A 27,824-nucleotide genomic window follows, 5' to 3' on the forward strand; every position below is an offset into this window, starting at 1 on the left:
AATTGAAAAAAAAAGGGAAAACCCGACTCGCTTGCCAGCAATGGCAGTTGTTCCCATTATAATAGTACTTACCCTCACGGCAACAGGGTACTTAGCTTTCCTAAATACCCGTGTGTGTCAATACGGGATACCTACAACTCCAGTTCAGCACGCTGCCCTTTCCCCCCCAAGTGTTTTATTGAAGCAAGAATTACTTCACGTGTTCAAAGTTATCCAAAACAGTCTGGTCTGAATGACAGATGCCGTTTTACTACCCCTGGTCATGTCTCATGTATATATTTTCTAAGTAAACACAAGTTTACAAAGCCTGAACAGAAAACACACCTGTGCACATCTTAATACTTGCTAAATGCTTCTTTATTTGCTTAATTTAACATGTTGACCAAGACAAAAAAATGGCATTTCAAAATGTTTTGTTTTCATTTTCCAATATGTTAAATTCAGCGAATAAATAGAAACTGTACAGAAAAAAAAAAATCATGTAGATTTGTTAACTGATCAGCCATAACATTGAAGCCATTGCTGTGAAGTGAGTAACTGATTACATGGTTACAACGCAACACTGTCCTGCAGAAACATCCCAGCAGTTGTTCTTTACATTGTGTCAAAATGTCAAGACGACTGGACCAATAGAAATTCTCCATGAAGCGTTTTTACAGGTTTTTTTTCCCTTCTCCTGTAAGGTTCATATTTTGGAGATATAAGGTTTTGGCACAACAGTGATGAATGGCCCCTCTCAAGGTCTAAGATATACACATTAGGCAGCATTAGTCAGTTCTTGAAGGTGATGTGTTGGAAGCAAGCATAAGATCTGAGCCACTTTAACAAGAACTGGACAACTGGACAGGTCTTGTGGGATTTCTCTGGTACGCAGTGGTCAGTGGTCAGGAGTGTTCAAAGCAAGAACAACTGGGGAACTGGCGGCAGAGTCATAGGCACCTGAGGCTGAGCAATGCATGTGGAAGCGAAGGCTAGCCCATTTGGTCTGATCCCGTAGAAGATCTAGTCAAGCATAAACTGCTTAAAGAAATGCTGGCTTTTTGGAGTTAATGCCATGGCAAGTTAGAATGATCAGGCAGGTGGCTTTAATGTTATGGTATTTTCACTTAGAAAATCAACAAACGTACAGGAGTGTACAACTGTATAGAGCCTATTCCAGTACCTGTACTCAATAAAATACTCGACCATACAGATCACAGATCTAACGCACAATGTAATCTACTTGGTTATTTGCCCTGGTTAGGATGTCAGCAGTGGTCTTCGGTTCCTTGTTGCTTCTCCTTTCTTCATAAAGCTGTAAAGAGCAGCACAGACAAACTTCTCCACAGCTTATGGCACTAACAATCAAGAGTCCTCAGAGTAATCTCAGCATACTCCTGTGACTAGATCCATAAAACATACAACATAAAACCCCCCTTTCTTTCTGCTCCTCAGTAATCCCTCAGCAGATGTGTTCTCTGCTCTGCAAGTGGAGTAAAAAAAAGATGCTTTTCTTCTTTTACTGAGCAGGTCTGATGTGACCTTCTGCACTGTATTGTCCTCTAAGTGGCATGGCCATGTTGTAGTTGCAGGGTAGGGGGTCAAAACCCAGCAGGGTGAGTCAGAGCACACTGGTTCTGATGGCCTGATCCGCGGTTCTTGGCATCGATCAACAGCAGGGGCATCTGCTTGTGTTGGTTGACAATGTCACTGACACTTGGAAATATCTGGAATATAAGGAATAATGGAAAGCGTAAAGTAATTGACAGTTTACAGTATGTATACGTAAGGCATATTCATATTTATATACACATACATATGTATATATACACACATATACATATATATAGGGTAATAAATAGATCACAGGGTTATGGGTTCAATACCCCTGTTTGCTAAGCTGCCTCTGCTCCAGGGACACCATAGCATGGCTGGTATGATATGTGAAGACACAATTTCAAAAGTATAATGACAATAAAGGTACTTAAAAATGATCTGCAGTGTCATTTCAAAACCCTGAATCTTTTTAGTTTTGCACAATTTCAAAAGTCCAGCTGCTCCAGGAATACTTACATTTAATGAATATTTTCTTTCTTGTATATATTTCAGAGATTAAACTCAGTAACAGTACAGTGTAAATGCAAGTAAATAAATGCTGTAAGTAGCCTAATGATGGAGGTTACAGATACAGGAAGCAGTGGATACCTCACTAGATTTGAGGCCAGTGCCAAGCAGGAAGCCATGCTGCTCTTTGCGAATCTGGATGTTGAAGACTTTGCCCTGGAAAAGTACCATGAGTGTATAAGGCTGGGTGGCTGAGCCCTTTGAGCTGTCCCGTATTAAGAATGCTCCATCCTGAAGGAGGAATAAACAAACATCACGTCGCTATCAAAAGTGTAGCTCATCAATGGAAGTGAAGGTCCAGTGTTAAACAGCAGAGCAGGTCAGGATGCTGGAAAAGAATAAAAAGAGTGAAAATGACTCACCCTGTTTACCCGTCTCAGATTGCCCTCTGCCTGATTGCGTGAAACCTGGCCCACATACCAAGCAGGATCCATGCCCTAAAGACAAAGCAAATAGTGAAAATGATCCTCAGTGGTATGATGGTTTAGCATTAATACATTTTTTCAGCTTTACAGAAAATACAGCTGTATGCAGAAATTTAGCCACTCCTGGACTAATTACTTTTTTTCTAATAAGTCCCAAACAAATCCCCATGCAGAGAGCACACTGCTGTACAACACATACTTACGGTTTACTTGTTAAATGTGACACATTGGAATAAATAAAGGATAAAATGTGGCATGTATGAGGGATATGGCGCATTTCGTTTATAATTTTTGCCTCAGTTTTCCTCCCCAATTTAGAAGAGCCAGTTGCCCAACCCACTCATTAGGTCTCCCTCTATCACTTGCAGTGCTCCTAACACCAGGATGCTTCCTCCGATGCATGTAAGGTCAGTCACTGTCTCTCCAACTTCTGCAGTATTACTAGGTAGCCAACATAGGAAAGTGCTCCCGAGCTCTGATACATCAGCTAACAGACACCTATACATGCAAGCATCACCCTAAGAGAGCTGTGGGTAGAGAGTGTCACTTAAATACCCAGAAATAGCATGGACAATTGTGCTCTCTCAGGGTCTGGCTAACCCGGGACTTCCCAATATAATATATAATATAATATCATGCAAATAATTTGAAACTGTGCTCCAAATGTTTCAGAACATATTTTAACCCCATAATACATATAATAATATAAAATATGAATATAAAAATCTAAGTTTATCTAAAATAACTTTAATTGAAATATTTTTTATATCATTTAAAGTTAGGTAGTGTTTGAGAGAAAGTAAAATAACCTATCTTTAGCTCTAGAGAACACTGATGATAAGAGTCTGAGGCCTTTTTGTTTTAAAATCATTCTATGCTTTGGTTCAGGAGTACAAATATACACTCTCCTCCTCACAGACACCCTTTAAAAAACAAAGATACAACAGAACAGCTTAATCATCAGTACAGAGATCACCAGAGCAAACCTTTCTTTGCCTGAACTGGAGGAGATATGGCTAAGTGTGTGTCATGCAATTATAGTGAAATGGCGCCACCTGCTGAATACCCTCTGTATGACATTCACTACCCACAGCTTCACCCACCTGTTCATCCTCTATATCTGGGTCAGGGAGCCTCATTGGTTGTTGCGGTGGGCCTCTTGAACTGCTCCTGTGGCTGTGCATTGCTGTTAGTTGACAAAAATAAGTTTACAATTGTTTTTTTGTATGGTAAAATTGACTACAGCACTTTTCTTACCACTTACCCTCTTGTAGTCTCAATGGCAGGGTTCCAGGTTGTTGTATACTGTATATGAAATAGCACAAATGTTTTGTAATGTACATAAATATATATTACAAATAACATGTTTACAGTAGATAGCTGTATGATATGTTGTTATTTGGTTGAGATTGAACCAAATAACAGTCTAGCTGTAGTGAAAAGGTACTTATAAAATAAACCTCTCGGGTTGACCACCATGTCCATGCAGTGGTGGCCTTGGTGATGGGTTTCTGGAGTGCAGAGGAAAGGTGTTGGAGCTAGGTCTGATACCTGTGAGCAGAAATAGAGCCACCAATTACTGTGTATCAGGGCTAGTATATCGTCGCTGTCTAATAAAAAATGTATCTCCAAAATGGTGACTTTACAGGAGAAGACAGAACTGTTTTAACTTTGAATGTAAGATAATGTAAAGTACGTGTTTATTCCAAGTAATTTAGAGCTTTTCTATTGATCCATTTATCCAGAATTATTTACATGGTATACAGAATCCAAACAATGCAGAAAACTAAAAATGGACAAAACTGGAGATGTTGTTGGTGTTTTAATTGGACAGCAGCGATATATAAAACATTTTAATAACTGAATTAAAAAATCTTTATAAATGTGATCAGGAAACAAAAGAAAGGCTTACTGTCATCATGAAACTGTGAACGAGAGACAAAGGCAGAGCAGAGAATTTTGTAAGAACATGATTAAACATGAGAATAACATGTAAACAACACATCAGCTGTGCACAAAAAACATTCAGCCATATTTATACTAACTACCTAGAATACAAAAAAAATTCTTGCTGCAGTACAACACCATAGACGTTTGGGGGTTCTGTGGGTTGTTCACGCAATGGCAGTGAGAGTTGAATGTCTTGTGTGGTGTATGAGATGTAATGAAAAAAACAGGATCAGTAAAAAAGGATCAGTTGAAGCCAACCCCAGAGAAGCATTTTAACCGTGATCCTTGCAACACGTGCAATACAGTACATGTGCTGCTTTTAAAGTGCTTAGGAAGAATAGTAATAATCACAGGAATAATAAAAGAGAATGCACTGATCTAAAGAAATACAGAATGATTCCCACCTCATTTCTGGGATCAGGTGCATGCCTGCCAACAAAAGACAAAGTTCATGATATATATATATATATATATATATATATATATATATATATATATATATATATATATATATATATATACAGCACTCAAAAGTAGTCCTGAGACATCTCTATTATTTGTTTTTTAATCAGTCACTTAATTGGTCTATGTACTATGGAAATAGCGCATTATGTCAGCTTCATTTTAATCAATTTTCAATTTTAAGCTTCATCAGTCAATGCTTTGGGTCCAACTAAACAATAGCAAACTAAAAGATATAAAAGATATTCATCAAATCCATCAATTTACTTACTATTATTTAACTAGACCGCATTCACATTCGTCACGCTCAACTCAGAGAGCTTCACCTCTTTACCTGAAAAGCCATCACCCGACTTCCTGACCTAAAATTCCATTACCATTCTGAAACTGCCTTGGAACAGCTAAAGCCTGAGTTAAATGAATCTGTCAGGTATATCGGAAACAAAGTGTCTGTTGAAAACGCTGAAATAAAGTGTGAAAATGAAGTAGTGAAGAGTGAGGAAGGAAGTGTTCAGAAGGTGCCACACTTTGGTCATACCAAAGAACAACAACAAAAATAAAAACCCTGAGCATAACTTAAGCACTCCACACCTTTCAAGACTTGAATTTGCCATTCAAAAGTAGACTTATGCACCTAAAAAATACTATACACTAATCTACACACAGTGGAGTAGTTGGAGTAGCACAGTGGGTGACAAAACCACCTTTCTAGCAGCAGTCTAGGGTTCAATTCCCTGGCCTGGCAAGCACACTACACCACAACAATAAGAGTCCTTGGGCAAGTCTCCCAACAACACTACATTCATCTACTTAGGTAACATGATTCAGATGTAAGTTGCATGTCAACAAAAGATACAGAAATGCTACATTACCAACGGGAACCTGGCAGTGGTCCTGTTAACTTGTCTAGTGCATAAGAATGAATAAATGATACAACCGACAGGAATCAATCAACAAGCTGTAAACCGTTTTGTCTGTTTTGACTCTATGTGTTTGCATCTACATCATGAGCCACATAGAAATACACTATACACACTATTGAATACATTCCTCTACTTTAAGTTGCACCCATTGCTGACACAGATGTGCAAATGCGTATACACACAGCTTGTCTAGTCTCTGTAGAGAAATACTGCCAATAGAATAGGGCTGTGGAGCAGATAAACATGAACCCACTGGCAGAGTGCTAATGCCAGACATGGGCTGTAGGAGTACAAAGCCCCCCAGCACTGAGCTGTGTTGGGGAGTTAGGGATGCAATCAAATCCTCACAGCAATGCTGCAAAATCTAGTAGAAAGCTTTCCTTGGACAGTAGAGACAGTTACTCCAACAAAACCAGGACAACCTTTTTTTAATGCCCTTGATTTGGAAGCAACAATAAATGAGCAGTGTCCCAATACTTTTGTCCATATTGTGTATGAACCACATAAGAATCACATAACTTTTTGTGTTTAGTCTACACAAATCACATATCAGGGGACGATAAAAAAATATGACGAATTAAGATCATCCCTTATGGTCCTTGCACAGAAGAGGAACAGAATTGGGCCTCCACATTTAACTCATCCGTGGCAAAAACGTACACAGACACACACACACATACACTCGTGATGGCAGTATGGGCAGTGAGCACACACACACGAAAACATTGAGCATCCACCTCAGTGCTTGGAAAGCAACTGCTCAAGGGCACCTCAGCCACACTGGTTCAGAGGACAGAATAGTTGACCTTCTGGTTCCAAGCCTGCTTCATTTACCATTAGGGCATCTATTGCAATTGACCCTCCGTCAGGGATAAAATGCAGTTACTTCACACATGTCTTTTGGGGCCTTCAGTCTTGTCAGTTGGTGAAGTGCAAGTGCAAGCGGAGGTAGCTTGACTTCCTAAGAACACATTTCATTTTTGGCCCTGCAAAACTCCATAGTTGCTTAAGCAGTATGCTTCAGATCATTTCCTGCCTCAAGACTAAGCTTCTGCCACTGGCAGTGACATCAACTAAAAGACATGTGAGTCTGTTCCACTAGCAGCCAAAGACACTCATATCAAAGGTACAGAGGTAGAGGAGAAGCAGCTCCTTCTACTGTACTGAAGTACAAGTGTTTAATCACATCTGTAGGTGACTGGATTCAGCTGGTTTTCATGACATGACCTTCATTCCCTGTAGTTCGTAAGGCTTACCCCAGTGGTTTACATCTTATGATCAAATGAGGTCAAGTCTTTGACTGCCATTAACACATCCTGGAACATGTTCTAGATCTGCTCAACAGTTTTTCTTAATGACTGCAAGATTCTTTGTTTTCCAACATCTTCCATGTGTCCATAGCTCACCAGTTTCTCCTTATTTCATAATGTACCAAGTGAAGTTACCATATGGAATGCTTTGGCTTCGGCTCTTTGTACAACTGTAACCCTTCTGTTAGCAAGTGAATACAAAGACATACAGCTGGCCACAAAACCCCTGAACGTCTGACTATCCAACTACTAATGGTCTTCTGGATTCTTGGGTCTACATATAAAAAGGGCTGTAATTCCTAATAGATGTCTTTGTGATATGTAGCCATTTAGAGTCACTCAAGCAAGTAAACATTTAAAATAATGTGTCAGTTCTACCTGTTAAAAGAGTGACCTGGGGTGACTGAGGAAGCAGTCCTCCGTACCCCTGTGTTGGGTACTGGAGGTTTGGCCATTCTTGGAGGTTCTGGGAACTTGTCTGAACATCCCAGCCTATGGGTTGGGGCAAAAAGAACAGTTCAGAAAAGGTTAAACGTCATATTTTGTTCAATACTGATAAATAATTCATTATCAAAGATTACACGTTAGTTACACACTATTACATTCACAATTAATAATTCTTCATTACAAATGTGACACATTTTGTGCAATCTGTTTTTCCTGATAAAGAGTCACGCCAGACTTATTGCTTAGTTGAGCGAATGTGATAATACCATCACAGCCACTAATTATAGACTGGCCCACGCATGGCCGGAAGTTATGGTTTTGCATGAGTCACTTGTATGTGCAGCACGCATATTAGTAACAAGCACTCTGTTTGTGTGGTGGGCTTTGAAATCAGACCCTCTCATTCTTGTGACGTGTGCTACAGTATTTGCAGCAACAAGGCCTTTGTTAACTGAAAGACACATCACACAACTCACATGTTTTGCAGGCAGATTAAGCTCCTGCCTCATGTCACATTTGTATAAGCTGCATTTGCATTTGTCAGAAACTTGATCACGTTTCTGAAGGCCAGATTGGCCAGCCACCAAGTACTTGCATATAAAGGATAAAGATTAACAGCAGAGACGGTTATTCAAAAGATATTAAACTAAAAGCCACAGGTAGCATTATAAAGGTATCATGTTTAATAGAAGAAGAAAAAAACAGAAAAAAGGGCAATACCTCTTTGGCAGTGGGACGTTCTGTACGGGACAGCAGCCATTAAAAGAAAAAAAGAGACAGATTATATCACAAAGCTTTACAATATAGTAATTGATAAATATCACACTGTAAATAAATATAAATGTCACAGTGTATAGAGCATTAGTAAAACTGCTGACAAAGTGCATGACATGGATTACCATAGCTATTCTGTCTTTCTCATTTTGGGACACGCAAAATGCCTTGCCTTTGACAAGATTTTAATCTGCCAGTTGTTTAGGACATTGTGTCTCAATTCCATGATGAATTAATCAATAGATACATTACAAAAAGACTACAAAAGCTTTTGCCATAGACTTCCATTCTACAGGTCCATAATTTAAATCATACTGCTAATCCTTGGGTAAAAATCACACATTATAAAGGACATATGTGTACAGGATGGCAACATGTACTGTGTAAAATAACAACAGAGATGGACCTTACCCTCTCATTTGTGAAATTCTCTCCTGTGAGAACAAAGAACAGACAGGAATTAGTGTGTATAGTTGCTGATTCTGCTCATTCCACAACTCATCCTATAATGCATACATTTCCCATCCTACATACAGCTGTAAGCAGCTTCTAGAGATAAGAAGAGGCAAGCAAAGATTACAACAACTCCTCTGCTTCAAAACTGTGAAAAGACAGTCTTTGTGGTTTTTGGACCTGTGACTATTAATAAATTAAGCATGCCTCAAATGTAAAAGACAAAAGCCTGTTAGGTAAAGGCATGGAGACCACTGTTACCACCAATAATCCATTCTTAGAGCTTTGCATTGTTCCTTAAATGAAATTCCACTGATTTTTCAAATTTCTTTTAGGTCTGAAAATGGTTCATTGTAGAAAAACTGACTCATATTGCTTAACAGTGGTGATGATGGGAACCTGAAGTCGCATGTCTACGACAGTTTATTTACAGTCCAAAATGGAAGAATTTATCTTCATGAATAGACAATAATACAATGTATCAGTCAACAGACTATGTATTTGTAACATGTAGTTACTTTCTGTGATCACGTCCACTTGTCCACTTGTCAACAAAAAGTACATGTACAGCTGTTGACAAGTGACAAGCTGTTTATATGTGTCAACTTGAGGTTATTGGTATCCATATTCACCACAACAGGACGATAATCATCAGTTAATCATATCATTCCTAAAATACTCTGAAACTGGTCCAGTAATACCAAAGAATTACAAAAGGAATCTACTGGACAACTTACTGCCCACCTCTCCGGGCATGTGTGCTCACTGTCACTGTGTGTGTTTGATCACTAGTCTGTATGTGTGTGTTCACTGCACGGATGGGTTAAAGGCGGAGGCCAATTTTATCTGTGTCAAACACAAATGGTGAATATGGTTGTCTTGTCTTGTCTTGTCCTAGCCAACTCCGCCAGGCTCATACCCACTGACTGTTGAGCCAGAACATTCTTAAACATGGTGCTTTGGAAAGAAGCCACAGAACTACATCTTTTACTTCCATACAGAACTCCACTACCACCTGCTTCTGAGCTCTCAACACTGCTCTGAAATCTCTTTTGATCACAGCTGATTGTAAATAACTCCTCATTTGGGATCAAATGTTGTCATCTTTGACTATTTGATGTCATAGCACAATTGTAGTGGTCTTAAGAAACTTTTACAGCCTCAGTCAAAGAAAGCTACAAAATCTGCATTTATGTTGTTTATTGTTTATAACCAGTGGTCTTGGTTATTCCACTGATCTAGCCATTCGGTGGCCAAGTCATCCGAGCTGTTTCCCACATCACTTGTCTGTGAGCTGTTCTGGCCTGGTTTTTAGATATTTTCTTGTCTGAGGAATAGAAATATCTCCACTGCTATAGATGTAAGCATACTGATAATTCAGAATAGGGATCTAACGGATATTATTTGTCACAAATTGCTAATAAGAGCTATTCCTTTATCAGAGATACAGTACAGTGGAGATGTCCAAAGGTTCTGTCCAAGCATGTGTGAATGTTTTGTTCTAAAGTTTAATTCTATCAGTTCTATTGTGCAGGCATTCCCAACATGGGTTAAAATAAGCTTCTTTTTCTAGCATAGTTAGATCTCTCTATATATTTTCAAGCTTAACAAACTTTGGTTGAAACCTCTTTGTGAGAAGAAGTATTAAAACATCTCCTAATAGTCAAGCCTACAGCGTGCTGTTGTTACATGGCCAATACAAGTGTTTTGTTTTGGGGAGCGATTGTTCACATATGTCACAAGTTCTACATGACAACAAACTAATGTGTCAAAGTCCTCCACAACTATAGAGATTACTTGTTACTACACTCAAAAACAAATACTGAATTTACATTACTCAAATATGAACATCAAAATGTAGCTTAATTTGTGCTAATGGAACACAATTAAGTAATTAACACAATTTCTTGTTTTTTCAATGATATCAAAAATGATAATTTTTTAATGAACATAGATATGGCATTAGACCATCAACGTATGCTTTTCTGTGTGAACAAAAACTTGTTCTAAAATCTGTACCCCCTTCACAAGAATATATAAATACAGTGTGATGTATTGTATTGTTATAAGGAAGTGCATTAGGACAGACGTTCCTCAAAATACAGTCTGTAGTGAAGCAAATTACCTTGAGCTGGCACAATGTTAGCGCCTCTTTCCAGAGTACCTGGCTTTTTGCTGCGGTCAGGAGCTGAAGTTGAAAAGTGAATGTAAAGTAAAAGAATGATGAGTGTAGGAACAAACCAGGCTTTTATTTCATTATTTAAATAAGCACCAGATGATGAATAGTTGGGATCTTACACCAAGAGCTAGGTGGGCAAACCTGTATACAAGCATTTGTTGCCATCCATTATATTCTATATTTTTCTTGAATTAAGAATTTTTATTGCCTCAAAATATTTAACCATGAAAAATATTTTGGTAGCTTAAAAATGTGAAAGTTCATTTTAGTGAAGTTTGACACCTCAATTAATTGTCCTAATAATAAGTGGATTAGTTACTAAGTTAATGCCTGACTACATAAAAAAGTATACATAAAAATAGATATCAACCCTCCCCTCAAAAAAGAACAAACAGAAAAAAGAATCTATTTTTACTTACGTGGCGGTTTCTGAGTTCTCTGAGGAGACTGCTCTGACCTCTGGAATAAGCCAGCAACCTACAAGTAGATAAATTCATTCATTTCCTTGATACAAATTAAGGAAGTGAAAAAGGAAAGTAAATGAATAGGAGACAATTCTGAGAACTGAGGAGAACTTACACTTGGGCGTCCTGGGGTTGGAAGTGGAGGACCAGGTCCAGGACGTGCGGGAGGCACTGGCGGCTGGCTTTTAACTGAGGTACTAGCTCGGTCTGCATACACAGCGAGGGCATAGTGAATAAAAATAAAGATATTGAAAGAACTCTCCTGGATTTTCTCAACCAAAACAAGTAAAACACAATATATATCCGGTCTGAATCTGATTGGCTAAGCCGCCTTCAAAGCCAATACTCACTCTATAAACACACATATTTGAGCACAAACATAAACATCTACATAAAAACATATTTATTCATCATGTTGCGATTTTAAAAACACAAGTTATTCCAGACTGTGTATTACGGTGATTCCACAGTGGTTAAGGGTCCTTTACGCACTTCACTTCAAGCTGTGCTTAACAATAGCCTTACTTGTGGTAAAATCCCTGTAATGCACAGCCTTAAGTGCCGTATTGCTTTGACAGACAACAGTGCTCTTTACCGATGTACTCGCTGTTTCCAATGGGCTTTGGAGCACGAATCTGGAGGTCATCAGGTGGTTCACTTGGGGGTGGCTCATAATCATTATCACTCTCCCCCCCTCCTTCTGCTGCTGACTCATAATCTCCTCCGCTGCCTTCACCATCATCATTCATATCTGGGCTCTCATAGTCATCACTTTCCTTTACAGCAGCATTCATCCATACAAAGAAACAAAACCATGCTTTAAACAAACAAACAAACAAACAATCTTCATCATGTCAAAAGAGAAATAGAAATGCAGTACTTACAAACTCTTCAGAATCCCATCCCTGGTCATCGTGACCAACATCCACTGTAAATAAGAAAAAATAAGGGAGTCTTCTGTTGTGATTTCTGTGACACCTCTTCCTCCACAGCACTATAGCTCACTGACATCCTGCCTACTCATCATAGCAGCACACATTTGCACTTTTGTGCCTGTTTATGCTCTTTGATCTTCTTGTTTCTGTAACTTTGCTCCTCATCTACAGCACCATCTGCCTGAAGCTAGACTGTTTCTTCTTGATGCAACGCTTCAGCCAAAAATAAAAAAAATCTTTTCCTTTACCCTTAACTTCATCAATCAGCCAAGATCATGCCTGGAGTCTGAAGTTTTCCACTCAAGTTTTCCACAACTGTGATGTTAATATACTACAGGCCAACACGTATTGGAAGCTTGGAATACCCACCAGCTTAGCATAATGCACACTTCACACCTAAATCACGACACACTTGCCTTAAACCATGCTGGTCAAGTGGTTTCTGATACTCTAGCACACTGTGAACTATAAAAATAGACAAAAATACAGACAGCTTTTAGACAGCTGTTAATACTGCTTTAGCTATCTAACTTACTTGTGCCTGTACTGAGTCAGAAACTACACAAGTCTGCTTGAGATGATGTGTGCGTGATTTAGGCATGCAGTTTGCACAATGCTAGTCATAAGCCTCCATTAGCCTGATTTACTTAGCACTCAACACTGGGAACTGGGTTATTAACTGATTGGAATGATGAATAATTATGTAAATTAAGCCCTTTGGTTCAAATCATTACATTAACTTTGTTTGTATGCTAACTGTCCTGCTGCTCTACCTCAGTAGTGAAGCATTTCAAGCTGCTTCTTCAGGCAGGTGGAAAAATGATGGGGTGCAAACGTCTATAGGACAAGTACCTTCATCCATTCTTTATTAAAGTAAATATAAAGTTAAGAAAAAGATGCTTTAAGTGTGCGACCAAAAGCTCTCTCTAATATGTTCTAAGGCTGCATTGTCTGCTTAATGCTGTCAACTGACTCCAACAGAGGTTCATTTGAAGTTTCTATAACGTCTAGATGCTTTGCTCTACCAGCTTAAACTGAAATGTTTCAGTCTACAAGTAAAAGGAAAATAAGTATGACCTTACAAATGCTTAATCTATGGAGCCTTTCTAATTGCCAACCTTTTTGTTAGCATAGGCTTCAGTGGACACAGAAATTAATAGCTCTTTGAAGAACCTCAAGGTTACTCCAAGGACATATAGGCTCTTTTAAGACCTCAAACATTCATCAGTGCTCTTAGAGGTGCCTGTAATAGCTTTTAGGATTCCTATGAAAACTGGTTCTGCAGAGATCCCATTCAAATGAAGGTTTCTAGAGGATCTTTGGGCTATTATATTTGTAGACCCATCTATAAGGAACTTTTTTATCTCACTAAAATAAACTTTAGCTCTTTGCAAAAGGTGCCACCTTTAAGAATGAGTTCATCTAAAATCCTATTCTTAAAGGTTCCTTACAGCACCTTACGTGGTTTCTCCACAGATTAAAATAAAAAGAACTTGCAAAGGTTTTTCAAGAATCTTTTTTTTTTTTTTTACAGTGCAGTAAAGAACAGTATTTGAATAATATATATATATATATATATATATATATATATATTATATATATACATCATCTGTACCTGTTTCTTGGAACTTTGGTGCAGGAGTCCTATAAATATACAAAAATACACAAAGATACTTGTATGTTTACACATGCAAATATGTAAAAAAAAACAAACAAATATTTATGTTTTTATAGATGTATAAATATTTAAATATTTAAGTCTGTACAAAACATTTGAAACAGTTTGCCTTTTGGGAAAAATACTCCTCTTCTCTTCTTTCTTGTTGATTTCCCGACAGATCTTGGAGATCAGTCTAAGAGAAGTTGATATGAAATTATAAAACATAATATTTATTTACCATTCTTTCTACTGTGGTTTACTTTAGACAGCTATGTTTACATAATATTGCATGCTTATTTGCTAAGCACAACGCCTTAACTCACACTGACTACCACCAGTTCACCACACTAAGTGTCATGAACTGGTCTTCGAATGTTTACTCTATGCATGTAGAAACAGCTCACTCAAAGTACAATATGTGCAAATCTAGAGAGTTGGAACTGGTGGGCGCACTTGCTGAGGGCTCAGCTTAGGCAGGATGTGGTAACTAAAAAAGATCGTTTTCCTCCATGTACTTTTAAACTGCTCTAAAGGCAAACACATACTCACAGTGATTTTTAATACCACTCTCCTAGATGCCCAATGTTTTGACTAGTCCTCAATACTGTATCTCTCAGAATCTTTTTCTGTTCCCTAAAAGGGCTGCACATTCAGCCATTTCAGATCCCTGAAGTATCACTGAAGTGACAAATGATTCTGCTGTGCAATGGTTCCTGCCACATCTGCATGTGTTGCACTATCTTTCTTCAGCAGTGCTTCCTCTTAATGTGAGTGCATGCACCGAAACACAGAATTTGAGTTAGCACTTTATACTGCAGTGTGGACCACAGTCAATTAAACTGCATTACGATGGTTGAGGAAAGCAGAGGATAAACATGATCAGGTAGAAAAAGATATGCAAACGCAATCAGTGTAGATAGATCACACTAAACAAGCTTCAAACTGAACTAAAGAGAAAAACAATACTCACGGGGCGTGAAGTTTGGGGAATTTCTGAAGGTCGTTCTCTGTCATGTTCTGTAAACGCAAAGAATAACAAACCTGTTTAAAAGTTTTTATTAAAAGTTTTATTTCATGCATAAGATATACTGGAAAACAAACCGAGAGGGGAAAGAAAAAAAATTTATGTCTACAAATGTCTTTTGCAGACTGACTAAACAATATGTGAAGTTATTTATCTGAGCATTTTTGTTTATTTGTTTGGAAACTACACTAACAACATAACACATAAACAACATAAAAAGAAAGACAAAACAAAAACAAACAAACAAATAAACAATGCATTGTAATCATAGGTGTGTTTGTTAGCTTAACCATTTCCAACATTCTCATCAAGAAAGCCCATCCAACATTTACAGTTACCATCCAGTATTTAGTTCATCTAATCAGCCCTTCGATAAAGTAACTCAGGTAAGCTGCTGACGGAACTGAACAAATCCATACAGTGCCTGATCAAGAAGTCAACAACCAAAGCTGTGGTCTTGTAACGACTTCACATGGTAACTAAATGTGAACTTTGATCACGTATTATTCATCTCAACATATGAGTACATGAGCAGTGTTTTACAGGCGAGAACACATTTACTGCCAACACAAATGTCTTGGATAAACAATTGTCTTGGCTGCCTAACACTGCTGCACAGTCTTTCAATGTCAGTGTTGATCTTTTACAGCCGAAGGCATTCATTTTTCTTTCTTTTTTTTACCTATCAAAAAAATATATACACACACTACATGTCAGAATGTTTGGACACCTTTTCTAACAAATGCGTTCGGCTACTGTAACTTGCACTCACTGCTGACACAGATGCGCGAATGCACACACACAGCTTGTCTACTCCCAGTAAAGAAGTATTGCCAATAGAATAGCACATTCTGGAGCAGCTAAACATCAACCCACTGACACCACTCCTAATGCCAGGTGTAAGCTAGAGGGGTATAGCGCCCCCAGCATAGAGCTGTGGAGCAGTGGAACTGTGTTTTTTGGTATGATGGTGCTCCAGTACTTTTGGGATGACTTGGAAAGGTGATCATCCAAGCTCTTGTAACTAAATGCACTCAAGTCCTCACAGCAATGCTCCAAAATCTAGTAGAAAGCCTTTTTTGGACAGTAGAGACAGTTACTCCAATAAAGGAAGGATAAAGTCTTCTTTTAACAACGTTGCTTTTGGAAGAAACAATGAATGAGCAGGTGTCCCAATACTTTTGTCCATATAGCATGCCTCTAGTCTTTTGCACTAATCTATATAGATTCATTGCTAATTATACAGATCATAGCTTTATGTTAACATGTAAAAAACACTTCTAATAATGGCACTTCCTTAATCCAGGGCAACATGACTCATATTGCTGTACGAAGGGGGAATGTGTCTACAGTCTGCATGCTCCACACATCTAGACAAAAATGCCAAAGCTGTGCCAAAAAAATGCAAAGTTTTAAAATCTCTACAAGGTTTTACAGCAGGTGCTTGAACTCATGGTCTAATGTGTAGTAGTGAACACCCACATGGCTCTTTTTGGAAGAGGTTCAATTAGCAAATGAAGCAGCAGCAGAAAATATAATATAAATGAAGAGATCTTCAGAAGGTGAATGAGATACATACCAGAAATCTCTGTCCGTTCATGTTACATTTCATAATTACTTTGTCACAACCTGCCATCTCCCGCTGTTGACAATAATCACAAAACCATGTCAGTCAGTAATGTAGAGGACAGTGTAGTTTAAATATAGTATAGCATGAACAGTATCAATTTTACCCATACAATATCAGTGTCAGGATAATGAGAATAATGTGAATGGAATCTGAATATGTAAAGCAACCATGCCTAGACTGTTATATGTCTGTTATACTGAGCAGACCAGTAGGCCTCACTGAAGAATAACGCTCTGCACCTGTAAACTCAAGGCCCTCAGGTTCGAATAACACTGAACACCAATAAAAACAACCTTTAAACACCAACAAATATATTTTATTACATTTATCTGTCCTGAAAGGTAGAGGAAACACAGAGACAGTAAGAAAGTAACTTACCCTCTTCAGAAAGTCAGCTAAGTGAAGAGGATCCCAGCTCATAACCTCTGCTTTGGAGGGAAGGCTATTGAAACTCATGGTTCCGAGTTTGCCAATCTCTAGGATAAAAATCAAACAACACAATCCCCCCCTCAAAAAAGGTATTTTAACGCCAAGTGCTCATTGCGCCAGTCATGACTCCTGAGAAGCTGAAAGGATGTTACACTCTCACATGCCACGATGCATCTGAGAGCAGCACACAATCTGACTTTTGGGTGGAGAAAAACACCCACTAGAAAAGTTTTAGCTGAAAATCCGACACAAGAAAGGGAGCCTTCTTCACAGAACGCTCAGCATAAAGAAGAGGACAAAAATAAAACGTGTCAAATCTGATGCTGTGAAAAAGTTCCTGTACGTTCACATGGGATGAAATTTTAAAAAAGGTTAAAAGTCCTCCCTAACACAGTTGTAAATCTTTAAAAAGGCAACCAACACCCAGGATTTGTCTGAGCACACTGAGAAAAGAAAGAATGACAGTACTTCCCTCTAGGTTTCCTGTTGATCACAGTGGTAAATAGGGGAAGTACAGCCCCTTATGTGAAAAAGAAATGAACAGTTTACTGTTTCATTTGCATACCAGTGCTTTTTTACCCAGATGTCTATTCTTATTCGACAGCCTCCTCTTTAAAAGTGTGTAACCTATTCTCTACAAGTAAGAAAACAGACAATTAAGGATCTATGGATGTATGAATCTCCCTGCAAATACTATACACTCTAATTGTTTCTTTCTGTATTGTGGATAATGCCCCCATGGAGCTTTATTGCTAACTACTAGCAGAGCAGGTCTGACACCACATAGAGAGGTCTGACACCACATAGTCTATCTACTGCAATACATACTAGGCATACGTGATACAACTGATTCTATTACTTTCACGATTACAGAGGTTAATTTTTTTTTTATTAATTATTTATCTTAATCCTGAAATGGATGCTTTTTAAATGGCCTTTGCATAAATCCTAAATAATCTGCCACACAACCATTTAGTGGAATGAAATTACCCTATATGACCAGCCATTAGGAAGCAACCACCCGTGACCTGTGTCTGTCTGTGAGTGTATGTGTGGGCAGAAAGTGGAAGCAAAACTAGTTCCTATCCAACAGATGTATTTGTATAGAATTTTTCACCATTTCACACATGAACACATATTATATATATATATATATATATATATATATGTTTAGAAAGAAAGACATTTAACTGATCAATATTTTGTTTCCTTGTTGTTTGTGAGGGCTGTTCTCGAAAAGGATAGGATCTGAAGTAGTATCAGCCCACCTGTCCTGAACACATACTTAGCTCCCATTTAGCTTAGCTCTAATAATCAATCATAAGCAATCTCCAAAACTGCCATTCTAAACCACTGTCAGTTTTCATCTATGGTTCATATTCTGGCCAGTTAACAGCTGTAATCCAAATTCCACCCCCTCCACAGCGTACCATAGCTTGTTGTAGTACAGAACATTCATTTTTAGCTATTAATGTGGGAATTACACCAACCAATAAAAACATTTAGGTTAAATTACTGTATGAGGAAGCTCGATCAGGAGGTTAGCTTAGCAGTTAGCTAGCTGTTTATTGCCATATTCTAGGTTCCTTCTAAGGGACAGGCAGATCGTTGTTTTTGGTCTAACAAGGCAGGCCTGGAATTTGGCTCCAGCTTTGTAAAATGAACTGTGAGTAAAGCAGATCCCAGGAATGTTCTAAATATCATTTAAGCATCAATAAGTGTCAGATACATATGGGTTAGCTGTGTAAGTAAGGCCTACACTGATACTTTAATCAGAAAAATTGTCAAACACTCTCAGCAAAAAAGGTCCTGTTGTAACAACAATAGAGCCTTTTTAAAAGGTTATTACCAAACATATGTGTGTATATACATACATACATAATCACTACCTTTACAAGCCCAGCTAACAGAAAGTAACTTTCTGACTGGTGAAAAACAAAGGCTCTAGTAGGCCAAACAAAACTGTACACCCACACTTGGAAAATCTGAGCTTTCAGTTTTTTCCCCAGGTCTCTAGATTGTTACTGGAAACCTTTAACACTTGAAGTTCTCACACTGTTTAGTTTTATTTATATTCATTCCCAGCGGTGCAAACTCCAGATTGCATGTCCCCATAACTTTTAACTTTGTATGTCATTCGTTATAACAATTTCCACTTCCTGCGAACTAAGGTTGTTGCTGAATGTATACTGGTATTGTAAGTGGGTGTACTTGAACTAGATCAGGAGGTAAAAGTCAACTGTCAGACACATTAACATGTGTCTATTACAGAATTTCACTCAGTTATTACAGTCATGATAATGAGACTATACTGTTGCATAAGAAATGAACATGCTAAAATAAGGCACAATTTGTTCAAGTGGAGCAGATTTGTTGGGTTCTTGTCTTTGGCTCTTTTTTTACATCCATGTGTACAATTATATATATATATACATATATATATATATATATATATATATATATATATATATATATATATATATAGAATTTGAATGAATAAGATCTAAATAATGAGCATTTCAGCCCTATGAACACATGGGTGCAGAGTAGTTTTAGTATCATTTAGGTAAACAATAGCGCCATCAAAGGGTAATATGGGTGTTGAGGCAAAAAGGCAGGCAGTTAGGATTAGCTTGGCTAATTCTAGCTATAAGAATACTATATAGTAGTTTAAAATCTAGCAAACTAGGGTAAAGTACACTGGCCATGAATTACAACAGGTTCTAATGCCTGCATCTGAGAGAGGAGGGTGGTTGGCGGTTGGAAGATATGATACCCTATTTAGGCAAATCCTTTTATTTTTATTGATTGTATGTTCGTTTCTTATTGCAATTGGAAGTTTGCCTTCTCCATTCTGTCACTAATCAAAAAGGGATCAAAAAGACCTCCTTATCCATCTGAAGTAATTTAGATTTCAGCTACATTATTTCACATAAATTTGCCCTTAAAGCAAGAGTATGTAGAATTTTAAATAACAGCTTCAACGTTATTGTGATGCTCCATTGACCTGTGTAAGGAGAAAATGTATTGCATTGCTACTTCAGGCTTGGAATGCTGCTAACTGCACTATGAAACTTGAGATGAAGCAGGCAGGAAAATGTTATTGAGCCAGTCACACTGTGTACAATCATGCAATATCACACTATCCCCTCCATCCACCTGCTTCTTTCACCTCAGTTTGGGTTCTCTATCTCTCGAAAGTCTAGAAATGCATGTAAGTGTGTTCTTCTTAAGGGGAGGCTCAAAGTGCAAAACTACACTTTCTGACTGAAGGGGGGAGCACAAGAGCAAGAAATGCAAACTCTATTCTTAAACCCAAAAAACCAAGCTGTGGTCAGTGTAATTAATCTAAAATCCTTTTTAGAGACAAACTTTTATTTACTATGATTTAAAAGCCTTATAGCTTGTGTTTTAACTAAGGAAAAATACTTTAACATTCTGTCTACTTAAATCTAAGGTAAGAAGATAACTGTAAATGAGATTTTTCTGTAAATCACCCAGAAAAGAAATAAAAATGAAGCATTGACTTTACAGATGTTAATGTGTCTTTGATACCTATGCACCCTTAAATGAACATCTTAGGCAACTAGACTTGTATTCACTTATCCTAGGGCCTGTACAGCTTGTCAAAGTGTTCATTTTTCTTGTTGCTAGTTTCATGACATTACAAAAAGTGAACCCCATCTTAAAAACTTTCTTTTAGAATTAAAAAAATAGAATAAGGTTGGCCAGAGTAATGCATTTTAAGCAGGGTCCTGACAAATCAAATACCTATATACCTATATTAAATGATCCATGAAATTTAATTAAAGCACATTTTACTGTAAAATGTATATAATACAATTTATTTGCAAGAACAAGTTTGAGTTGCATAAAAAAGAAAGAAATTACAGCCCTGACACAAAGCCTGTCTTTAGACCATGCTTGAGTATTTCTGATGATTTCTTATGCCCTATCCCTTGCAGATCTGAAAAGACAAGCTTGGTGTCAATGAAAATACCAATCTTTGTAACTTAAAAACAGCATAGTCATTTAGCCTACTTCATATCACAAAATCTACAAGAGAAACTGGACAAGTGAGTGTAATTAAAAAACAACAAAAATGAACAAAAATAAAAATCATATTTACAACAAGAATCAAACTAACAACAACATTCACCTTCAAATGCTCCATCTGTACTACACGTTCAATCGTGAAGGTGTAATAAAATAAGTGAAGGAAAACAGGTTGATTAATTGTTGGTTTAGTCCTTGCTCACTGAATTTGCAGTAGTGGACAAATAATAATAAAAGCCATGTAGTCCAGTCCAGAATGGGTTCTTTCGCTCTTGTCTGATAGCTGACCAGTTCTCCTCTCGGTGAGAACTGTGAGGGAAAGGCTTTAGCGAGGATATGTGTAATCAGTGGCTCTTTTTAGAGGATCCAAACCCTGAGAATCCCATTACAGCAGCCATTTCATCATCCTCTTCGAAATTGAGGTCCTCCTCTGCTTTTCTCTTCTTTTCTTTTAGCTTCTCTTTTTTATATGCTTTGGCTTTTTCCTCCTAAAAAAGGAATCAAGATATTAATGGGAAAGCCAGAAAGTCTTCATGAATAAGGCACATCTTGGTAAGCCACAGCAATACAGCAAAACAGGTTCCCAAATCAAATTCTGTACACAAACCTCTTCTCGTAATTCCTTCATTCGTTCCTCAAAATCATACTCTTTCTGTTTTTCCTCCATCTTCTTCTTATTTATCTCAAAGCGTTTTTTAACCTGGTCCAACGAGGAGCGCTCCACTCGCATGGACATTCCAAGGTTCCTCTGGTCTAGAAAAGTGAGGAAAAAAGTGCTTTATAGATTGCATTAAATTTGTCAAAACATCAACTAAAAGAACAAAAATGTAATACTCACGTTTTTTGCCATTGATATGATCCAAAAAGTTGATGGAATCTTTCACAACACAATCACAAACATTGCAATAGTACCTGAATGAAAAGGTATGAAAACACAAATTAGAAATACTACCCACTGCAAGCAATACAGAACATTTTTATAGATTTGTTTTTGGATAACAAAACCTACAAAAACAAAAACTGATGAATGGACTGACTGATTGTAAACACTGTAAATAATTCTCAACATTTCATAGTACCATAACTACCAACTGCATGTCAAAGGACGAATAAAAGACCAGTCAGACGGAGAATGAAATCAATAGAAGTGCATTAGTTACTCACCCGCCCATCTCAGCCTGTGGTGTAGTTTTAGTGATGACAATGGTTTTCCCCAGTTTAGACTCCAGATCAACCTTGTAGTCTCTGTGCCTGAGGAGCTCTCGCTTGACTGGCGGCATGGGTTTGCCTACAAAGTGAAATAAATGGGGTGAAAAAAACATAAAAATAAATGTTGTTTGCATCTGGGCCACAACACTCACTTTACACAGTGTTGTGGCCACAGTTCACATTTGTCTATAAAAATATATTTTACCCTTTGGCCAGGTGAAATTAGTTTCTATTTCTATATTTAATTTTGAAACGTAAGCTATGCGGAAAAATACAGGATATCAACATGTTCAGGAGATGCAACAAAGGAAAAAAATATATTCTTGTCATAGAGAATCTAGTTGACAATTTGATAGTAGGCATTATGATATTTTATCGTATCTAATAAAGAATATTCTTTTCAAGGCATTTTGAAGACCATCATCCATGCTGAACACTGATCAACTGAACGCTTCGTTAGAGTGCAATTTATCCTGGTTAACTGGACGAATTACTGGAAGCTTTGAACATAAATCACTGTACTCAGTACTTGAAAAGCAAAACATAAAGCTTCTGATGCATATGTCTACACGGTGTATCGCGATAAATACGGTGTATCATTAAAAAGGCTTTAAATATCAGGATATGATATTTTTACCATATTGGCCAGCCTCAAACACAATGCAAAACATAATGTGAAAATGAGATTATTGTCATTTCAGACATGTTGTACATGAAAGGGAAACAAAATGAGGTACCCAGGTCAGGGTCAGGATAGCAGTAATACTAAAAACACAAAGTAATACCAAAATAAAACCATAAATAATCAGTATATCCATATAGCTACACATATGGACTATGGAGATTAAGAGATAAACAGCGTGGCCACGCAGCGCCTGAGCAGATGAATCAAAGTATAACAGCAGAAAGTCCAGTAAGACAGTAATGTCAGTACACCTGCACCAGTGCTATATATGAATGTACTCACCATCTTTTTTCTCCCTTTCCTCCGTGAGACGCTTTTGAGCCAGTTGTTCATACTCATCTTTGTCCCACTTTCGTCGAAAGTCGTTCTTTGACTATAAAAAAGAAGCGTTAGTGACCATCAGGTAGATAACGTTGCTAGCTGGTTAGCTAGGATAGCTAACCACAGACAACACAAAAGATCGCGACAAAAAACACAATACATACTAGCAATAACTAGCTAAGCGTATCAGTTATTGTCAGCAGCTCCATTAAGAGTATTAGCTAGCTAAATCTAACTACAGTTATGTGGTTGAATTCATTTCGCTAAAGTTCACCTAAAAACAAAGTGTGCTAGCTCAGCTAGCCAAGTATCACAGTGCCGTGTTACTGAAAGAAAATGTTGTAATTCACTCTTCACACCTCTATGCTTTTAAACTGAAGAGCAGCATCGATTAAAATCACTGAAACGTTTTGAAATCTTTCTCAGAACATAAATAATAAACAAATAAAGACTGTAACTCACTCCACTGCCCGACGCCATGTTGCTAACCAAGAGACCTTCTTCCTGTCTGAAGAGAAAAACACGCAAGAGTCAAAATAAAAGCTCCGGTTTAATAATAATTCATCATTTGTCCACTTCATTTAATAGTTCAAATTAGAAACACCATAAACATATGAACTACGACGGTAGTACTTTATTTTTTACATAAAGGTGAATATGTGATACTACTTGCTGTGCACTGTTTAATCAGTTAAAAGTGGACAACGTCCCAAAATTAGCTCCAGTCAAGTCACAGGAACAGTAACAGTAAGGTTCGGGTCAGATCATCAAATTAAGGATAATGCTTTTAATAACAAGGGTTTTTTTGACTTTCCAATAGCATAAACAAACACTGTTAATGGAACAATAAATCGAAAAATATATGATTATGCTCAAATGTTGAGATGTGTGTAGAAGACGAGAAAAAAGGAGGAAGGGGGAGTAACACAAATGTACCCTTAAAAACTGGGATCGTACTAGTAACATTATATATATATATATATATATATATATATATATATATATATATAAAAAATAAACAGAAAAAATTGCCCCCCTTAATTGTGTAGCCCCGCCCCTCCTGCACCTGATGCTGATTTAAAGCTCTTTCAAACTTTTGGGCACACTATGTGGCAAAGTCAGCATGACAACACGGATTGAAGCTGCACTTCATAGCCCTTTGGAGTCAAGGTCCAAATACCTACTTCTTTGACGTTGTTGTTGTTGTTGAGTGCTGGTGTCTTTAGAAGTTTTTCTTAATCAGGTTTGTTTTTTTGTTCAACTGAATTTCAGGGGCCTGTCTCTTCCCTTGTGGCCAAACCTTCCAGACCTTCCCCAAGATATGAGGATCAGACCACCTCTCGAGCCAGGCAGTCCAGAGCCCTGGCTTCTCCCAGGTTGCAGTTCGGTGTATGACAGCCTGGTCAGGTAAGAAGGTAAAGATTTAAGCCGTTGGTTGTAAAGAACAAATGAGCTTTTTTTTCCCCCTTAAATCAAGTGCTCCTATTAATGTGGGTTTCATTTCTATTTGTTTTTGTGATTGTGATCTCTGTCTTTCTGTGCTTATGTAGCTCTAGGACCCCAAGGCCATCCACTATAAATGAAGAAAGGAATACCTCAGCCGTGTACAAGCCTCGCAGGTCTTGAGTTCTGAATAGTTGTGAATTGCTAACTTGATGATTATTTTAAAGCTTCAATTTAAACGTTTTATTTATTTATTATTTTATTGTTTTTTTTAACTCCAATTAGATCCTCTATTCTTGAGCGATGCATTCTCAAGATATCTACAGCTAATGTGGCTGTAGGGACTGAGGATCTAGATGAGATCAAGAGGTCAGGAGCAGGCTTTGAAATATGCAGTTTGTTTGGGGGGGTTATTTTGTGATTATCAAAACTAACAAACTTACTTAGGTCGCCGTCAAGACTTCGATGGTGTTCCCAAAATATGGACCCGTCTCATTTTGAGACAAATGAGTCCGTTTTGAAGCGCAGACAGAAGCAGATTCAGTATGGAAAGAACACCTGTGGCTACCAGAACTATCTGAAGCAAGTGCCAAAGTAAGTACAGATTGCTTTCAGGCTTCATCTTATGCACACAGTTAGAATTTCTGACTGTCGATATATTTTGCTGACTTGCACTTATTGCTAGCGTTTCCCCTATGCTATAACTTCAGGCGCCTTCGCATCCCTGGGTTTCACCCGTCCACTCCCAACAAGTATCGTAAATATAGCCGAAGGTCTTGGGACATGCAAGTCAGGCTTTGGCGGAGAGCGCTACATGCTTGGGACCCACCTTCGACTTCTCAAGGGAACCTGGAAGGACAAGACCCAGTTGATCAACTGTATGTGTAGGACTAAAACTACTTGGGGGGGGGGGGGGGGGGGGTTTGTCTGATCACACCACTTCTGTACTACAGGTCCACAATGAATTGTCTGTGTTCAGTAATGATTGACCAAATTCACATGGCATATCAAATCTCTACTTGAAGTGTCCTAGGCCCTTTGCTTTGTCCTCAAAAGCTGATTAACAACCACATGTACACATCTGCAGATAGGCCAGTATTTCAAGGTAGAGCATGAGGTTATCATGCAAATTTAGTCTTGTCTGATTTAAGCTATGAGTTTCAATAGTAACTTGTTGCTTACAAATGCTCTCAGGCAGGACTTGCTGGAGAAAATGAATACTGAGCCAGGAGAAGAAAAGGAAAGGATGTTGGAAGCATCTGACTCCAGTGCTTCTATGCTTTCTCAGCCTACCGAAGCCTCAACCAATTCAGGGTTCTGGAAGCCTCTTACTCCTCAAGTAAGTAGCTCCAAGTAAGAGAAATTGCGGTGTGTGTGGTGTCCTAAAGCATGTTTTTGTTCATGTACAGGCTGCTGTTACATGCCCCCAAAGCCAGCCTTCTGGACTGGGCTATTCCTTTAATAGTCATCTAACAGCTGAGGAGAACGTCCTTGGATGGCTGCGATTTCTCTTGGAGACCGACCATGCACACGGCGAAGCTGCCCCGGAGAGTGAACAGCCACTATGGCGATTTTACTGATTGTACCATGAAGTCTTCAGACCATGTGTAAAGCTTGTTTTCCAGGAATAAATAATGACACAGGAACCGTGTCTAAGATATGATCAAACATGTACTTGGATCTTAATGTTGAACACTGAGCACGTTGCTGGTAGTTTTGCATCAAAACTCCAAATGTATTTCAAGTCACTTAATGAACGCTGTTAAAACCACTGAACTTGCACCTTCCTTTTTTCACTACTTGCTCTAAGTTGTTCCTTCACTCATTGTCCCCTCACTAGTGTAGCCACCTCCCTTCCCTTTTTTTTGCTGTTTGATTTTGTAAAGTTTTCTCCTCCTCCGTTTCACACTGCAGACTCTTGTCAGGTTGTTGGGAAAGGCTGTTACCCTTATTTTGTAGTTTGAGTATTTTTGTACAACTTTAAGTAGTGGAAAGCAAAACCAATAAAGATGTGTTAAATGTTTGCCCTCGTAATTCATATGGTCATGAGGACCAAAGCTAGGCGAGTAATATAAGCACTGTACTTTGTAAAAGTACACCTAAAGCTAACAATTCTGTAGTGCAGCACTGTGTCTCGCAGATCTTCAGCTTGACAGTGGCTTGTCTTAATCATACAACCACCGAGAATCCCTGCAGTGTTCAACCGATCCTCACTGCTGGTGTTAATGGACCTTGCTCAATCCAACCATGCTAGCATTGGTGTAAACCTTTTAAAAAGTGTGACTGCAGGAGGTGTTCTTTCTGAATAAGAGCAGCTGCTAAATAAGGAAAAATGTGTGTTCAGTCATTCAGGGGGGCTTTTGTAAAAGGTGATTTCTGGGGAAAGGTTATTTAATATGCCACAGAAAATATTGCCAAAAAAAGAGCACATTAAAATCCCCTAAAACCCACAGCAGCTGTAGTGTCTTTCAGTTTAAGCTGTGGTTTAGTGGTTAGAGTGCTGGGTTATCGATCACAAGGCTGCTGTTGCTGCTTGTTGGGGCCTTGAGCAAGCACTTAACCTTTCTAAACCAGGAGAGCTGTAGCAAGGCTGACCCTGCACTCTGACCCTAAGCTGGGCTCTATGAAGATAAGATAATGCCATTGCATTGCACAAGTAGACACTAACATTAACACCACTGACCGGTGATGTAAAAAACATTTACACTGCTGTAGTAGGCAGCAAGTAAACAGTCAGTTCTTGAAGGTAATGTGTTAAAAGCAGGGAAAAGAGGCAAGAATAAAGATCTGAGGCACTTTAATAAGGGCCAAATTGTGAGTGGCTAGACAACTGGATCAAAGCATCTGGTCATGCAGTGGTCAGTACCCCTACCAAAAGTGGTCCAAGGAAGGACAACTGGTGAACCAGCAACATGGTCATGGGCACCTAAGGCTCATTGATA

The 27,824-nt window shown here is 38.2% G+C and overlaps 3 protein-coding genes across 3 annotated transcripts; 1 reads left to right on the plus strand and 2 right to left on the minus strand.

The window, feature by feature from the left end:
- Positions 1-339: 339 nt before the first annotated feature.
- On the minus strand, positions 340-17,648 carry lcp2a (lymphocyte cytosolic protein 2a). The gene is made up of 21 exons (XM_072661894.1): positions 17,118-17,648; positions 16,689-16,751; positions 15,056-15,102; positions 14,213-14,278; positions 14,041-14,069; positions 12,375-12,418; positions 12,086-12,266; positions 11,606-11,697; positions 11,446-11,503; positions 10,973-11,035; positions 8,806-8,828; positions 8,341-8,360; positions 7,552-7,665; positions 4,883-4,907; positions 4,441-4,453; positions 3,989-4,079; positions 3,793-3,833; positions 3,632-3,714; positions 2,466-2,540; positions 2,185-2,334; positions 340-1,706 (listed from the first exon to the last, which is right to left on the minus strand). The coding sequence occupies exons 1-21, from the start codon at positions 17,193-17,195 to the stop codon at positions 1,581-1,583; spliced, it is 1,482 nt and encodes a 493-aa protein (XP_072517995.1). The 5' UTR covers positions 17,196-17,648; the 3' UTR covers positions 340-1,580.
- A 3,336-nt stretch (positions 17,649-20,984) lies between these two features.
- On the minus strand, positions 20,985-23,936 carry zmat2 (zinc finger, matrin-type 2). The gene is made up of 6 exons (XM_072661980.1): positions 23,902-23,936; positions 23,401-23,491; positions 22,389-22,512; positions 22,063-22,136; positions 21,832-21,977; positions 20,985-21,712 (listed from the first exon to the last, which is right to left on the minus strand). Exons 1-6 carry the CDS (start codon positions 23,917-23,919, stop codon positions 21,569-21,571), a joined length of 597 nt encoding a protein of 198 aa, XP_072518081.1. The 5' UTR covers positions 23,920-23,936; the 3' UTR covers positions 20,985-21,568.
- A 626-nt stretch (positions 23,937-24,562) lies between these two features.
- Positions 24,563-26,462, plus strand: slbp2 (stem-loop binding protein 2). The gene is made up of 8 exons (XM_072662662.1): positions 24,563-24,609; positions 24,712-24,846; positions 24,990-25,058; positions 25,168-25,251; positions 25,330-25,476; positions 25,593-25,760; positions 26,077-26,221; positions 26,292-26,462. Exons 1-8 carry the CDS (start codon positions 24,563-24,565, stop codon positions 26,460-26,462), a joined length of 966 nt encoding a protein of 321 aa, XP_072518763.1.
- The last annotated feature ends 1,362 nt before the right edge of the window (positions 26,463-27,824 follow it).

This window comes from Salminus brasiliensis, chromosome 18, assembly GCF_030463535.1.
Source record: "Salminus brasiliensis chromosome 18, fSalBra1.hap2, whole genome shotgun sequence".
In the NCBI taxonomy this organism is placed as follows: domain Eukaryota; kingdom Metazoa; phylum Chordata; class Actinopteri; order Characiformes; family Bryconidae; genus Salminus; species Salminus brasiliensis.

Coding starts and splice junctions, on each gene's coding strand:
- slbp2 (XM_072662662.1), top strand. CDS start 24,563: ATGACAACACGGATTGAAGCTGCACTTCATAGCCCTTTGGAGTCAAG. Junction 25,059..25,167: donor GCCGTGTACAAGCCTCGCAG/GTCTTGAGTTCT, acceptor AACTCCAATTAG/ATCCTCTATTCTTGAGCGAT. Junction 25,252..25,329: donor GATCTAGATGAGATCAAGAG/GTCAGGAGCAGG, acceptor AAACTTACTTAG/GTCGCCGTCAAGACTTCGAT.
- zmat2 (XM_072661980.1), bottom strand. Junction 22,137..22,388: donor CCACAGGCTGAGATGGGCGG/GTGAGTAACTAA, acceptor CTTTTCATTCAG/GTACTATTGCAATGTTTGTG. Junction 21,978..22,062: donor TCATATCAATGGCAAAAAAC/GTGAGTATTACA, acceptor TCACTTTTCTAG/ACCAGAGGAACCTTGGAATG.
- lcp2a (XM_072661894.1), bottom strand. CDS start 17,195: ATGAGTTTCAATAGCCTTCCCTCCAAAGCAGAGGTTATGAGCTGGGAT. Junction 8,361..8,805: donor AGAATTTCACAAATGAGAGG/GTAAGGTCCATC, acceptor TGTCCCGTACAG/AACGTCCCACTGCCAAAGAG. Junction 1,707..2,184: donor CTGGCCTCAAATCTAGTGAG/GTATCCACTGCT, acceptor CTTATATTCCAG/ATATTTCCAAGTGTCAGTGA.